We start from the raw sequence: 17,041 nt of genomic DNA, 5'->3' as shown, positions 1-17,041 counted from the left end.
CAAAACCATTCATCACATTCTTTCTTAAAGTTGTTATCCTGGATTTATGGGGCTTGGTGGTTTGACAATAAACAAGCCTCATTTTCCCTCCTTGAATGGCTGCCACTGATACCTTCTGCTTTGCCTCAGAGAATTTTCCTATCTATCTGTTGCTGTCTTGCAACACTGCATAGCTCCTGACGACGCAAGAGAGTGAGAAAGATCTCAAGCTAAAGATTTCCATCCCCATGTGGTCTTCTCTGCGTTAAGATCACCTGTTTGCGATTGTTTACATTACGACAGTCAAGTTATTGCCACTGTGTGGCATTGACGTCCTCATGACTTTTGAATTTGTTAAAGCTATAGGAAACAATAATACTATAATATAAATTGGATATACATTTTCCTTAACCTTGATTAACAATAGCAAATATCAGAAAATGTCACAAAACACATCATTAATCTATTGAACAAGAATAAATATTACAAGATACAGTGAGCATGATTACAAAATCTTGAAATTAAATATACTCCCATGAGTTATACTGACTTCCATTGTGAAGGTTAGAGAATATGGAAAAAAAACAATGTTTTCTGACTTTACGGTGTGCCATACAGTTTAGACGGTGTGGACACACTGAAGCCGTTGACCTGACCGTTACCCCCTCCAATACTGCCTCCAATGCTGCCTCCAATACTGCCTCCAATAGTGCCAATTCCAACTCCAGTGCCGCCTCCAATGTCGTCTTCAATACCACCTCCAATGCCGCCTCCAGTGCTGATACCAACGTCTCCTCCAATATCACCACTGGTACCGATAACCTCGCCGCCACCATGAGCGGCGGAGCTGAGGGCAGACTGGAGGTCCTCTCCTGTGGGCAAAGTTGGGTTATCACCTTCAGCATAGTTGACGAAGTACACTTGAGGAGTTTGTTGCTCAGGTGCTGGTACGTGTACGACCTGTTGGTCCAGTTCAGGCCGCTTGTTGAGGACGTACACAACATTTTTCGTTTGTGGTGGTGGTACAATAATGGGTTCTTGACCTGGTCCGGCTTCTGAGGTGCGGATGAATATAACGTTGTGTTCAACCCTTGGTGGAGGAACATTTGGTCGTGGACCTACAATTGGGGCAACTGGTGGAGCAGTGTACACGAACAAGTTTCTGGTGACTTGTGGAGTCACACAACTTCCGTCCACATGACGTATCTGTCCATCTGCACAGCCACCTCCGTTAAATTCAGCGCCTCCAGAGAGTTCTGCCCCACCAGAGAGTCCTGCCCCACCAGAGAGTCCTTCCCCACCAGAGAACCGTGTGCTACCAGAGAACCCTGCGCTACCAGAGAACCCAGATCCGCTAGAAAATCCAGCGTCACCAGAGAACCCTGTGCTACCAGAGGACCCTGCGCTACCAGAGAACCCAGATCCGCTAGAAAATCCAGCGTCACCAGAGAACCCTGTGCTACCAGAGGACCCTGCGCTACCAGAGAACCCAGATCCGCTAGAAAATCCAGCGTCACCAGAGAACCCAGATCCGCTAGAAAATCCAGCGTCACCAGAGAACCCTGTGCTACCAGAGGACCCTGCGCTACCAGAGAACCTAGATTCGCCAGAAAATCCAGCGTTATCAGAGAACCCAGCGCTACCAGAGAATCCAGAGTCACCTCCGTTGGATACAAAGCCACCAGAGAAGCCAGCACTGCTGGAGAAGCCTGTTCCACCTGAGGAGTGACCTGACCCAGAGTGTGACGGGACCCCGTATATCTGCAGGGAGCCGGCGGCTGCGGCCGCTATCAACGAAACAAGTACCTGCAATGGAAGAGAAACGTTAACAGTTAGATAAATTATATTCGGATAAATTCTCTTGTAACAGATATCTAACCGTGAAAATCTACTTCACTATTTATGTTGTATGAAAATGTTTTATTATATTGATCATACCTTTGTGACATAAGATTTTACACATAATTTTTTGGTTTTATAGATGGTGGTTAGGCACTGAGAAATTTAGTTCATAAAAATATGTTTCAGAAACCCGAATAGCTAAAGAATTTTGAATGAATTGCCATTAAGAGGCAAAAAGTATTTGATAAAGTAACCGAGCAGTTTGTAATCATTAACGTTGATCAAGATAAAATCTCTCAAGTTATTGATTGCCTTGGGATTTTTCATCTTTTTTTTTTTTTGGGGGGGGGGGAGGGAGGGAACCGACGAATTGTTGCAGCCTCATACGTGTGGTGTCTTAATTAGTGTTTTAATTTTTTTTAATTCCAAAGTATACACTAGCGAACACAATTTAGATTTTTTTACTGTTCAGAAACCAGATTCGTTGTTTTAAGTTAACTTAGATGCGCTCAACAACGAACCTAAGATTGTTTAGTCTCTGTCGCGAAAGATTTTGTCTTAAATTTTATGATCAATATTTTGGCTATGTAAGGTTAAAGAATCACATGATATATCTTTACTAACACTCATAAGTATTATAATATGCACAGATGCCTAATATAATGCCTATGGTACATACAGTGACTAAAGCTAATGTGTTTTTAACGTAAATTCATTACATACTTACGTGAATTCGAAAAATAACATAAATTTCCATACAATCATAAAAATATATTTGCATCGCGGTTTTTTATTTTTTTTTTTACTTGTGTTAAGTATAGCTCTTCCACAGCAGTGTCCAGCAGTAGTCAACCGTCAAACTGGTCGTCAAGTTACCCTAATATCTTCTCCCAGTGATGACTGTCATGGTGAAATCGTTAACCGTGAAGCTCTGTTTCACAGAGGTCAATAGCTTCAATAGTGCTTTTAATTTAGCTACACGTTGTTATTCATTATAGACTGGACTGTGCGGAGTGCTTACGAATTTGCAAGAGCGAGCAAATGACATTATATCTGTCACAGAAAACGAAAAAACTCGACCAGCAGTTTTAGGTCAGGGGAAAGTTATTAAGCAACATTGAAACGCTTGAATAACGGGACTAATGTGGGATATTGTTAGAATCTGTCCTTCATATACAACAGATTTGGTTTCTAAAACAGTGAACGATCTGGTCGTAAAGACCACAATGGTACACCACTTTTCCCTCATCCCCTGAAGAAAGTTTTTTTTATATATGTTCAAAGCTTACTCTCTACACTAAGATCATTAAGTCACAATTTGTCTAGTCACTAACGAGAAAGTTCAAACTGGACTCTAGAATGATGAGGCACCAACTCATATGTGAGAATAATATGATCTCTGGCATTAATAAATTTTGACTCGACATTACAGGTTTTTATTATTTTATTTTTATCTTCGGGGCTTAAAAGCGTCCGAGCATATACATAGTACTGCATCTCTCAATGTATATACACTGAGAATAATATATTTCAGGTATATACACCAAAAGTTGTTTATCAGTAGTCAAGATATATGCACCAAGAAATGTATCTTCAGGGTAAATGCACAAAGAAGTGTAACTCTTAACGTTATATAAAAAGAAATAATGCATCTCACAAGTTAAAATTCGTTAGGAATCAGGACAAGTGTTTCCTGACGCGGGTCTTAGTCTTTTGATGACCATCCACTTGGAACTTTTGATCATCTGACCGAGGTCTTCCACTGGCTTACCCCTCCACTGAGAGGTGTATCTCTGTTAAAGCATCATATCTCAGTACCATTCCTCTGCCGATGACAAAAAAAAATATGCCGTCGGATAAATTCTGACGAGAACACTAGACTCTCTTCGTAAACCAATTGTCGGTATGTATTACCAAGGTTAATACTGCACTAGAGCGCTGCAGGAAGATCTCAGCAGGATAATGCATTGTCGAGAAGTGGCAGATCCACTCTAATGTAGACAATTGTTAAGTATTAAGCCTTGGAAAAAAGATAACTATGGCACTTATGAACTAAATAATGTATATCTGACTCCGAACGCGAAAGAGATTTAGGAACTCTGGTTAACAGTAATCTAAAGCCATGACAACAGTGCGAAAGTATTCTCAATATATCAACAAGTATAAATAACAGGAGTCCTCAGGTTATACTTCAACTTTGAATACCGTTAGTGAGGCCTCATTTAGATTACGCTGCACAGTTCTGGTCACCATATTACAGAATGGACATAAATGAACTAGGAAACGTACAGAGGATGATCCCATGTACCAGTAATCTTTCGTACAGGGACAGGCTGAGGGCCCTGAAGGCATATAATTAGAAATGATGGAACTGAGGTGGATAAATGGAAAACAGGAATAAATAAAGGGGCTATAAATAACGTGCTAAAAAATATTTAATCAAGACAAGACTCGCGGCGATGAGTTCAGATTGGAGAGAATTAGATTTAGAAAAGATATATAAAAGCACTGGTTGGATAATAGAGTTGTGGATGAGTGGAAAAAACTCCTGAGTGGCGTTAATGGAGTGAAAACTTTGATTAGCTTTAAAAATAGATTAGACAGGTACATGAGTGGGTGTGGGTGGGTCTGAGTTGGACTTGCCTAGCATGGGCCAGTATGCCTGCAGTAGTGCTCCTTCCTTCTTATGGTCTTATGATGCATGTCTGAGTATTAGTGTGGGGTGTTACCAAGCACCATGGCTTGTTGTAGTGTTTTAGAATCTCAGGTTAAAGTGTTGAAGGCTGAAGCTTCGCCTAGATGTGTTTGGGAGTGAGTGTGAGATAGCTGGTGCTGGTAAGGAGGAAATGCTTACCACCAGTGAGAGTGGTTCACAGTTCAGGAAGAAGGAAGATAAGGAGGGTTAATGAAGATGTGAAGGTAGGAAATCGATTCTCTGTTCTCCAAGACGAGTGTACTTCAGTGGTTTGTGAGGTTAAAGGTACCTCTGACTCCCCTGATAATCAAGGTAAGAATATTCTGATTGTGGGAGACTCTCAGGTAAGATATTTGGACTGTGCTTTTTGTAACAGAGATAGAAACGTCAGACAGAGGGTGTGCCTCCCAGGAGCTGGTGTTGGTGACATAGTCAGCAGGTTGGATAATATTATGTCAGGTAATGGGAACAAGCCCATTATCTGTCTTAGTGCTGGTGGAAATGACATTGGGAAGGGCAGGAGACAGGAGCTACTGGATAAGTACAGGTCAGCCATAGAAGTAGTTAGGTCTAAGGGAGGGATCCCAGTCATATGTAGTATCTTGCCTAGAAAAGGAGTGGGCAATGAATGGATGTCTAGGGCAATTGGTATAAATTGCTGGCTAGACAGGTACTGCAAGGAACTTGCAATCCCATTCATTGATAACTGGGACAAATTCTATGGCAAGCATGATATGTATGCAAGGGATGGGGTTCATCTCTCTGGGGTTGGAGTGGTTGCATTAGCCAATTCGATTGAGGGGGTAATTGACGACTTGTCTAGGACTTTAAACTGATAGATTACAGAGGTATGTGTGTTTTTGGGAAACAATCAGGCTGCAGTATTATTGTTGAAAACAGCAGTTATTACCAGGATACCTCAGGGATATGTTTAAAGGACAATATTCAAAATAAAGTTCCTAATAAAGGCAAAGCACTGATCAACAAACAAAGAGAGATAGTAGAGGGCAACGAGTGACTAGCTCCCTTAAGGTTTACTATACAAATAGTAGGCGTCTAAGAAATAAGATAGATGAGCTAAGATTACTCGCAAGTGCAGGTAATATAGATATTATTCTATAACTGAGACTTGGTTCAACTTGAAGGACAGAGAAATGCCTTCTGAATGTAGCATAAAAGGTTATAAACTATTCCACACTGATAGGGTCAACAGGGTGGTGGACTGGCGATGTACGTCAGAGAAAATTTAAATTGTTGTGTTAGACATGATATAAGATTAGAAACATTAGACACAGAATCTGTTTGGCTAGTTTCTCGAGGGGGTATGAAAAATTAGTTTTGGGTGTGATATATAGGCCCCCAAACCTTGACATGGAGTGCAGTAAGCTGCTATGGGACGAAATTCATAAGGCGCCTAGATATGAAAATGTTGTGTTAATGGGGGATTTTACCTTTAGACAAATTGATTGGAACAATATGACAGGAAATCTTGAGTCTAGTGACTTTCTTGATACAGTTCAGGGTTGCTTTTTAAAAGAGTTTGTGACAGAACCAACTAGAGGAAACAATCTGCTTGGCTAGGTTCTTGCCAACAAAGATTCACTAATTAATAATCTTGAGGTTAATGATGAGCTTGGGGAAAGTGATCACAAATCACTTAGTTTCAATATATTATGGAATTACCCAGTAAACTGCAATCAAGTCTCTGTCCCAGACTTTCGATTGGCTGATTTCATGTGACCGAAAAATTACCTGGGTGGGTTAAATTGGGATGTCCTGACTATGGGTCAGGTAGCTGGATTTGGTTGTCAATATGACGTTTTTCAGAGCATAGTTCTAGCTGCTCAGTCAACTTTTGTTCCAAGTAGGGAAATTAGATCTAACAAAAATGATCCCAAATGGATGAATAATAGATTAAAACATCTCATTGGTCAAAAGAGAGGCATTTTTAGGCGTATCGAAAGAGGGGATGGGCAATTAAGAAATCAATATATTCAATTAAAGAGAGAAATAAAAAAAGGAATAAGAAAAGCAAAAAGGGATTATGAGGCTGAGGTCACAAGGGATTCGAAGACTAACCCAAAATGGTTCTTTCAGGTATACAGAAGTAAGATTAGGGACAAGACTGGCCCACTTAAGAGTAACTCTGGTCAGATCACTGACAGTGATAGGGTTATATGTGAAATTTTCAATTCTTACTTCCTCTCAGTTTTTACTCAGGAAGATACTAGCGAAATTCCAGAAATGATGAATTATATAGAACAGGACGATAATAAACTGTGCACGATTAGGGTAACTAGTCGCATTGTCCTCAGACAAATAGAGAAATTAAAACCTAATAAATCCCCAGGCCCTGATGAACTGTTTGCAAGGGTTTTAAAGGAATGTAAAGAGGAACTTTGCAAACCTTTGGCTAATCTTTTCAACATATCACTACAAACTGGCATAGTGCCTGATAAGTGGAAAATGGCAAATGTAATACCTATTTACAAGGCAAATGACAGGTCCTTAGCTTCGAACTATAGACCAATAAGCCTTACCTCCATAGTGGGAAAATTTATGGAATCAATAATTGCCGAGGCAATTCGTAGCCAATCTTGATAGGCATAAACTGATAAATGAATCTCAACACGGTTTTACTAAGGGGCGTTCCTGTCTTACGAATTTACTAACTTTTTTCGCTAAGGTGTTTGAGGAGGTAGATCATGGTAATGAATATGGACTTCAGTAAGGCTTTCGATAGAGTTCCACATCAGAGACTTTTGAGGAAACTTAAGGCACACGGAATAGGAGGAGAATTTTTTTTCCTAGGTAGAGGCATGGTTGACATATAGGCAACAAAGAGTTTGCATAAATGGGGAGAAATCAGAATGGGGGCACGTCACAAGCGGTGTTCCACAGGGGTCAATGTTGGGCCCCTTGTTGTTCACAATTTACATAAATGATATAGATGAGGGAATTTACATAAACGATATAGATGAGGCAAATCTGCTGATGACACCAAAATAGGCCGTCCAATTCATTCTATTGAGGACATTAGTGCACTCCAGGATGATTTGAATAGACTGATGCAGTGGTCAGAGACGTGGCAGATGCAGTTTAATATAGATAAATGCAAGGTTCTAAATGTTGGACAGGACAATAACCATGCCACTTATAAACTGAATAGTATAGATCTTAATACTACTGATTGCGAAAAGGATTTAGGAGTTCTGGTTAACAGTTATCTAAAACCAAGACAACATTGCATTAGTGTTCGCAATAAAGCTAACAGAATCCTTGGCTTCATATCAAGAAGTATAAATAATAGAAGTCCTCAGGTTGTTCTTCAACTCTATATATCCTTGGTTAGGGCTCATTTAGATTATGCTGCACAGTTCTGGTCACCGTATTACAGAATGGATATAAATGCACTGGAAAACGTACAGAGGCGGATGACAAAGCTGATCCCATGTATCAGAAATCTTCCCTATGAGGATAGACTGAGGGCCTCAATCTGCACTCTCTAGAAAGACGTAGAATTAGGGGCGATATGATTGAGGTGTATAAATGGAAAACAGGAATAAATAAAGAGGATGTAAATAGCGTGCTGAAAATATCCAGCCAAGTCAGGACTCGCAGCAATGGTTTCAAGTTGGAAAAATTCAGATTCAGGAAGGACATAGGAAAGCACTGGTTTGGTAATAGAGTTGTGGATGAGTGGAACAAACTCCCGAGTACCGTCATAGAAGCTAAGACCTTGCGTAGTTTTAAAAGTAGGTTGGATAAATGCATGAGTAGGTGTGGGTGGGTGTGAGTTGGACCTGACTAGCTTGTGCTACCAGGTCTGGTGCCGTGCTCCTTCCTTAAGCAGAAGTGACCTGAGTAGGTGGTCATTGTTCTAGGCCGGGGGGGGTGGGGGTGGCATGGGTCAGTAGGCCTGTTGCAGTGTTCCTTCTTTCTTATGTTAAGAGTTAGATGCGTCTCCGCCACTTTTGTGGGGGGTGTTGTAATAACCGAAGTGACTGCCATATACTGTATGAACTGATTGGTCTCGATTATAACTAATCCCAGTTGATGATTGCTGATAACTAACGCTGCTTATTTTTTAACTTGTTACAAATTATTAATTGTGTGTCCTAACGTGAATAATTTTTACTTGGAAACAATAGATTTTAGCTCGTGGGTGAGGGTTAACGTCCATAAAAGTGCAAAACTTTATAGTGTATATTACAATGAAATTATAGGCGTAGTTTGGTCCCCGTGCGCTCTGCAAACTATTACTCTTACTTCGAGGTCTCTCTCATTAACAGTGTTACTGTAACTTCTTGCTTGTTGATAAATGGTCAGGTGATACCGTTAAGATGTGGTAAAAGACACTTATGTACAGTTCAGGACATTTATTTGAGGAAACGTTTAGCCGCCAATGACGAAACGTTGCTTCCAATAAATGTCCTGAACTGTACATAAGTGCCTTTTACCACTGCTTGCTTGTTGTCCAGTGTTACCATAATGCTGTAAGACTGTCGATCATTGTTAGTGTTATCAAAACTTACACTACAGATCCCCCAACTGTTGACATACATGTTGGTATATCAGAAAAGGAAGTTATTTCTAATGTACCGCACCAGGCAGAACTTAAAACAGCACATTTATTGTTGTCATATTGATATACACTGAGTTTCTTGAGAGTATTTGCCTCTGTAAAGAACATTAACTGGTACCGCAAATTGAGATTTCACTCTTTCGAGAGTGGAAACGATTGAGTGAAGAAGGCATCATGAGGCCTTTGAACTGGGTTGGCCAGATGGGTTTTCCATATATGCATCATAAAGGAAAGATGGCACTTAAGTACTGAAACGAAGATTTTCACTAATCCCTGAGTCGTGACGGAATTACTAGACTGTTACAACAATGTTTTACTTGGACGTAACTTGAAGACAGTAGAACTATGTACAGAAGATGAGGTAATCAGTCCCTCAACCTAGGAGTAGGTGCGAAGAGCACCATAGTCGTGGAAATTCAAGTTATGTCCTAGAATTTGTATTGATAAAGCCACTGGATGGCGAAACGTCTACAATAAAGATACCCAGATGTTGCACATGTGTCTTAATCTCATCTTGTCGGTATTATATACCATTCGTACACAATGTTTTACTTAATACTCTCACACTTGGGATTCCGGGCAGAAATTAATCCAAAGGGCAGTCTTACGGCAATAAACTAATGGATTAATTAAGTAAAACCCTTTAAAAACGTTATTGCTACCTGACCAATGCACGTTCAAGAGAAGCAGTGTTTACTCTGACAGAGTTTCCGATCATTTTACCCAGCACTACTGGGTAAATGAGCCTCTTGGTATAGTCTGGCACTCATCATGGTTCACCAGCCAGTAACCTTTTAGCACAGTGGCCATGACATGCACTAGCCTTCAAGAACACCACTCACGCTGACCAGCCTCGTCAACAATACGGGAACTCTTGTAAATCTCTGGCGCTGTGAGAAGCTCCACTACACAAAAGCCAAGACGTTAAGAAAAGTCAGGAGGAAGCACTCACCAGTAGTCTCATGGTGGAATGTGATGTGTGGGTGAGAAGACGCTGTGTTTATATAGCGGCCCCTCACCATGACGGGCTAGCCTTGAGTCTGACGGAATTATCCTTGAGTCTAATGTATCCAATACCTCGAGCTCTACCCAGCCCACCTTTCCCATTATCCTTGTACATTCATACTAGGTCATCTGGTTACATTTATTCTGCTCACCTGTCGTCACTTCCCTTTGTTCTCGACATTATAGTGTGACCTGGGTGTGTTATTATTTTACTGGGCAGCTCTCATGTGATCGAGGTTCGTTGAATTGTTGTATGCTCGTCTGAGCCAAGACGATCAAAATAAAAAAAATTCTCTGAACTTTCCCCCTCTGATATGGTTTATGTCATTTTCTATCAAGGTATTTTGGACCAAAAAAGAATGGAAGCAAAAAGGACGTCTTAATTATTTTAATAACTAAATATATTAAAAGAAAGTTATCAGTCTTTTGTTACTGGCATTTTAGTCGTGTTATGTGAGCCTTATGACTGAAGGATTCCAACCTCACCTCCCTACAGAACTGTCATAAGAACTGCAGTAGGCCTGTAGATGAATGGTTCAGAGAACCGACACGTTGATAAATTAGACACATGTGCAACTCTTAGGTATCTTTATTGAGGAAACGTTTCGCCACACAGTGGCTTCATCAGTCCATACAAAGGAGAATGGTGATGAACAGGAGGAGTTTGAGGTAATCAGTCCCTCAACCTTGAGTCGATGTAATCAGTCTATCAATCTTGAAAAGAATACAGCATATGTGCGGAGAAGTAGCTTATATACCTTAGGCAGGAGAGGTGCAGCAGTCGTAGGTGGTGTCACATTTGTCCAATGTGGAAGTAGGTCGTGCCCAAGGATTAGGCAAGCGAAGAATTCCCAAGTAATAAGATCCCAAGAAGTTGCAACTTCTTGAGATCTTAATACTTATACCCATCTTCCACGTATACACTTCAGTCATATCTCCCCTCATTCTTCGTTTTACAAGTGAATGTAATTTAAGGGACTTCAATCTATTTTCATACGGAAGATTTCTAATGCTATGTATTAATTTTGTCATTCTTCGCTGAAGGTTTTCAAACGAATTTTTATCCATTCTGTAATATGGAGACGAGAACTGAGTTGGAGTGAGATTAACAAGTTAAGAAAGCCTAGAGAACAAATGGATTTGTCAGTTAAAAATAGGAGAGGAGAGTTATTAAATGGAGAGTTAGAGGTATTGGGAAGATGGAGGGAATATTTTGAGGAATTGTTAAATGTTGATGAAGATAGGGAAGCTGTGATTTCGTGTATAGGGCAAGGAGGAATAACATCTTGTAGGAGTGAGGAAGAGCCAGTTGTGAGTGTGGGGGAAGTTCGTGAGGCAGTAGGTAAAATGAAAGGGGGCAAGGCAGCCGGAATTGATGGGATAAAGATAGAAATGTTAAAAGCAGGTGGGGATATAGTTTTGGAGTGGTTGGTGCAATTATTTAATAAATGTATGGAAGAGGGTAAGGTACCTAGGGATTGGCAGAGAGCATGCATAGTTCCTTTGTATAAAGGCAAAGGGGATAAAAGAGAGTGCAAAAATTATAGGGGGATAAGTCTGTTGAGTGTACCTGGTAAAGTGTATGGTAGAGTTATAATTGAAAGAATTAAGAGTAAGACGGAGAATAGGATAGCAGATGAACAAGGAGGCTTTAGGAAAGGTAGGGGGTGTGTGGACCAGGTGTTTACAGTGAAACATATAAGTGAACAGTATTTAGATAAGGCTAAAGAGGTCTTTGTGGCATTTATGGATTTGGAAAAGGCGTATGACAGGGTGGATAGGGGGGCAATGTGGCAGATGTTGCAAGTGTATGGTGTAGGAGGTAGGTTACTGAAAGCAGTGAAGAGTTTTTACGAGGATAGTGAGGCTCAAGTTAGAGTATGTAGGAAAGAGGGAAATTTTTTCCCAGTAAAAGTAGGCCTTAGACAAGGATGTGTGATGTCACCGTGGTTGTTTAATATATTTATAGATGGGGTTGTAAGAGAAGTAAATGCGAGGGTCTTGGCAAGAGGCGTGGAGTTAAAAGATAAAGAATCACACACAAAGTGGGAGTTGTCACAGCTGCTCTTTGCTGATGACACTGTGCTCTTGGGAGATTCTGAAGAGAAGTTGCAGAGATTGGTGGATGAATTTGGTAGGGTGTGCAAAAGAAGAAAATTAAAGGTGAATACAGGAAAGAGTAAGGTTATGAGGATAACAAAAAGATTAGGTGATGAAAGATTGAATATCAGATTGGAGGGAGAGAGTATGGAGGAGGTGAACGTATTCAGATATTTGGGAGTGGACGTGTCAGCGGATGGGTCTATGAAAGATGAGGTGAATCATAGAATTGATGAGGGAAAAAGAGTGAGTGGTGCACTTAGGAGTCTGTGGAGACAAAGAACTTTGTCCTTGGAGGCAAAGAGGGGAATGTATGAGAGTATAGTTTTACCAACGCTCTTATATGGGTGTGAAGCGTGGGTGATGAATGTTGCAGCGAGGAGAAGGCTGGAGGCAGTGGAGATGTCGTGTCTGAGGGCAATGTGTGGTGTGAATATAATGCAGAGAATTCGTAGTTTGGAAGTTAGGAGGAGGTGTGGGATTACCAAAACTGTTGTCCAGAGGGCTGAGGAAGGGTTGTTGAGGTGGTTCGGACATGTAGAGAGAATGGAGCGAAACAGAATGACTTCAAGAGTGTATCAGTCTGTAGTGGAAGGAAGGCGGGGTAGGGGTCGGCCTAGGAAGGGTTGGAGGGAGGGGGTAAAGGAGGTTTTGTGTGCGAGGGGCTTGGACTTCCAGCAGGCATGTGTGAGCGTGTTTGATAGGAGTGAATGGAGACAAATGGTTTTTAATACTTGACGTGCTGTTGGAGTGTGAGCAAAGTAACATTTATGAAGGGATTCAGGGAAACCGGCAGGCCGGACTTGAGTCCTGGAGATGGGAAGTACAGTGCCTGCACTCTGAAGGAGGGGTGTTAATGTTGCAGTTTAAAAACTGTAGTGTAAAGCACCCTTCTGGCAAGACAGTGATGGAGTGAATGATGGTGAAAGTTTTTCTTTTTCGGGCCACCCTGCCTTGGTGGGAATCGGCCAGTGTGATAATAAAAATATAATAAATAAGAGAACTGAGTTGTGTAATCTAGGTGATGCCTTACTAATGATGTATAAAGCTGTAGTAAAACCTCTGGACTTCTGTTGCTTACACATCTTCATATAAATCCCAGTAATCTGTTTCCCTTATTACGTACGCTTAGGCACTACTGTCTTGGTTAAAGGTTGCTGCTTACCGTAACCCCTGAGTCCTTTTCGCATTTTGTATGGCTAAGTTCTACATTATTTAGTTTATAAGCGCTAAGGTTATGAACATTCCCGAGCTTCAGAACTTTGCATTTATCTACACTGAACTGCATCTGCCACTTTTCTGACCACAAATTGAGTTTGTCTAAATCTTCTTGAAGTTCAGTGACATCTACATTTGAATTAGTTATCTTACTTATCTTCGTGTCATCAGCGAATTTGCTCATATCACTAGTAATTCATTCGTCAAGGTCGTTGATATATATTGTAAACAACAATGGGCCTAAAAACTGATCCCTGTGTTGTTACAGATCCGCACTCAAATTTTATCCCATTTATGCACAATCTCTGCTTCCTGTTCGTGAGCCATGACTCAATCCATGACAACACTTCTCCCTCAGTGCCATGAGCTGCCACTTTCTTTAAGAGTATCTGATGCGGTAATCTGTCAAAAACCTTACTAAAATTGATATATACAAAATCGAATTCTTTATCGTGATCAACAGAATCATGGAATCTTGATTCTGAGGACATGTACATAACCTTCACGACTTCGACAACTACTACTGCAACTAACCCATCTCTCTGGGTAGGACCTACTTCCACTGGGAAATCCCGCCTACCAGTGACTATGCCCTCGTCTGCTACACGTCCCCTTTCCACCAGACGTTAGTATATAAGCGCCAGGCTCCTAGCTTCTGCTTCAGAATCTCCACGACTACGGTGCTCTTCACACCAACTCCAAGGCTGAGGGACTGATTACCTGGAGTTTACCTGGAGAGAGTTCCAGGGGTTAACGCCCCCGCGGCCCGTATATAGTTCTACTGTTTTCAAGTTATGTCCTGGAATTTGTACTGATAAAGCCACTGGATGGCGAAACGTCTACAATAAAGATACCCAGATGTTGCACATGTGTCTTAATTTCATCAGAATCAAAAGCTTTACTGAAGACAGTTAGTAAATTAGTTAGGCAGGAACGGCCCGTTGTGAATCCATGCTGAGTATCATTAATCAAATTATATTTATCAATGTGGCTTCTTATAATATCAGCCTTATTTGTCTCTAGTAATTTGCCTACAGCAGAGATTAGGCTTATTGGGCGGTAATTTGGTGGTAATGACTTGTCCCCTTCTTTAAAAATAGGAATTACGTTGGCCATCTTCCACGTATCAGACACTACACCTGTTTGAAGAGTTATATTAAAAATGTTAGTTAATGTCAATGTGGCAGAGCACTGACTACCTTATTTCAAGGTTCGTAGGTTCGAGTCTCATCGACTTGAGATTAGTGTTTGTGAATATTTCGCCTGTTCTGCGAATTCTAAACACACACACACACACACACACACACACACACACACACACACACACACACACACACACACACACACACACACACACACACACACACACACACACGCACACACACACACAAAGAAAAGAGGTATATATTTCAAGGAATATGCACCACGACTTGCATTTTAGTGCATCCTGGATAAATGCACCGATAAATGCATCTCTCATGGTATATACACTGAGAGTTGTATATTTCAGTGTAAATAAACAGAAAGAGCGAAGTGTGCTGGTAACAGTTGTCTTCCACATCTATCTATGACGTCATCTTGCTAAAGACGTTGCTTCCCCCCCCCAATGCTTATTTTTTCCTGACATACAGTACGGGATCAACATCCCGCTCCCAATGTTAACTTAAAGCATCAACTTTCACTCATTACCACTATTAGTATAACCAACCGCATTTCTCTGTAAGCTGAGGATTAATTAGATGCATTTCACTCACAATCCGTTGCAGGTGATGCTGCATCTCTCTCTGCAACTTGTGGCATGCTGCTGAATGTGCAACTTAATGTTGCTGACTCTTGTGAGATTTGTGTTGTGCTGGTGACTGTTTTTTTTTTATCGTTACCGAATTCTTTGGAAGGTTAGGTTAGAAAGGTTCGTCATGAAACAGGACAAGTGTTTCCTGACGCGGGTCTTAGTCACATGATGACCCGCAGCTGGAGTTTTTGGTCATCTGACCGACGCCTGTCGCTGGCTTACCCCTCCATCCCTTTAAAAATTATGGTAATTCATCGATGGAATTTTTCTAATAATCGATGAGCCTTCCTGAATCACTATAAACTATTTGGTTTCAGTTTTAATATATCTTAGATAATTTATTTTTTTTTATCTGACGCTGGTTATTTTATCTGTGTTCTGGTATGACTACTTCTATATTTGAAGGGATTTATTTTAGCTTGTGAGTGAGAACTTGGTCTCCAAACAAGTGTGAAGCTTGATATTGTATGCATCAGTGAATAACATTTTAGTCCAGATGCTCTGTAAATTGTTGACATTACTTTACAAACACCTCTCATTTATTAACTAGTGTTCATAACGACTCACATCTCTAACCTTTTACTCAATGTTAACACATAAAAACTCAGTCTTGACTCAAGAAATCGTAATAACAAGATTGTAAACAAACCACGGTCCAAGTGGGGTTAAAACTCCACAAGAGTGTGATTCATGCAATTATTGGTGTAACCAAAGTGTCCATTACAGCTTCCATGGCATTACCTACACTCCAGGATATTGGAAGCTAACATTATTTTTAATGTATCGCAACATGGAGAATGTGGCTGCCAAAACAGATCTGTTACGCTGGAAGGAAATAATCACACTTCTTCCAGGACTGTTTTCAGAGTCTAAGTTTCTCATAAACAATCTTCTCATTTTAATGTGACTCACGAAATCGTAATGACACAATTGCAAACAAACCATACCACGGGCAGGATTGAACCCGCGGTCAGAGAGTCTCAAAACTCCAGACCGTCGTGTTAGCCACTGGACCAGCTAGCTACAATAAGATTCGTCCAACTAGGTATATTTCTACAACATAGGAAGGTTAGCATAGGCACCACTGTGACCACAAATGCATTTTTTTATTATTTGTGGTCACAGTGGTGCCTATGCTAACCTTCCTATGGTGTAGAAATATACCTAGTTGGACGAATCTTAATGTGGCTAGCTGGTTCAGTGGCTAACGCGACGGTCTGGAGTTTTGAGACTGACCGCGAGTTCAATCCCGCCCGTGGTATGGTTTCTCATTTTAATGTTAATTTCTTGACGTAGTGCCCATCGTCAGTATCTTAAGTCTTCGGTAAACTATCAAATTCTATTTTCTCAGGTTAGGTTAGGTTCTGTTAGATTAGAATGGCTAACGGTAGATTTACCCAGAAATAACTAAAAAAAAAAAGATATCGTCTGGGAAAAAGAAGTTTGTAACACCACTCATACCTTAAGTGATTTTCCTCAGAATATCGCCCCTTTCAAATTCCGTTAGTGACATTTCACACTTTAGAACGAAACAAATTGTGTAAATAAGGCGTCATGAGGGTTCGGAGCTAGATGTTCCAGATGACTTTCCCTATGTTTACATCCCAAGGAAATGATGGCACGTATTAAAATAAAAAAAATAACTAAGCCCTCGTCGAGATAGGTTCTAGTGTGGCCACAAGGAAGTTCTACACCACACAGTCACACTCTAGATTCTAGTTTTGTAACTTTCACCAAAGTAGAAAATCTGTTTGCAATGACAAGAATAATATGAATGTGAATTAATGATTAACCTGAATCTCGAGTGTGAAAGGGCGAGGCGGCA

At 40.7% G+C, this 17,041-nt stretch overlaps 1 protein-coding gene across 1 annotated transcript; it reads right to left on the bottom strand.

Moving 5' to 3' along the window:
- Positions 1-365: 365 nt before the first annotated feature.
- LOC128685217 (loricrin-like) lies at positions 366-13,608 on the bottom strand. The gene is made up of 3 exons (XM_070082725.1): positions 13,372-13,608; positions 9,052-9,212; positions 366-1,867 (listed from the first exon to the last, which is right to left on the bottom strand). Exons 1-3 carry the CDS (start codon positions 13,606-13,608, stop codon positions 580-582), a joined length of 1,686 nt encoding a protein of 561 aa, XP_069938826.1. The 3' UTR covers positions 366-579.
- Between the last annotated feature and the right edge of the window lie 3,433 nt (positions 13,609-17,041).

Source organism: Cherax quadricarinatus, chromosome 8 (genome assembly GCF_038502225.1).
Source record: "Cherax quadricarinatus isolate ZL_2023a chromosome 8, ASM3850222v1, whole genome shotgun sequence".
In the NCBI taxonomy this organism is placed as follows: Eukaryota; Metazoa; Arthropoda; class Malacostraca; order Decapoda; family Parastacidae; genus Cherax; species Cherax quadricarinatus.
The sequence above is the reverse complement of the archived record's forward strand: the minus strand, read 5'-3'. Positions and strand labels throughout refer to the sequence as shown.

Coding starts and splice junctions, on each gene's coding strand:
- LOC128685217 (XM_070082725.1), bottom strand. CDS start 13,608: ATGAGCAAATTCGCTGATGACACGAAGATAAGTAAGATAACTAATTCA. Junction 9,213..13,371: donor AAAAGGACTCAGGGGTTACG/GTAAGCAGCAAC, acceptor TTGCGGTACCAG/TTAATGTTCTTTACAGAGGC. Junction 1,868..9,051: donor ACAGTTGGGGGATCTGTAGT/GTAAGTTTTGAT, acceptor ATAGTGAAGTAG/ATTTTCACGGTTAGATATCT.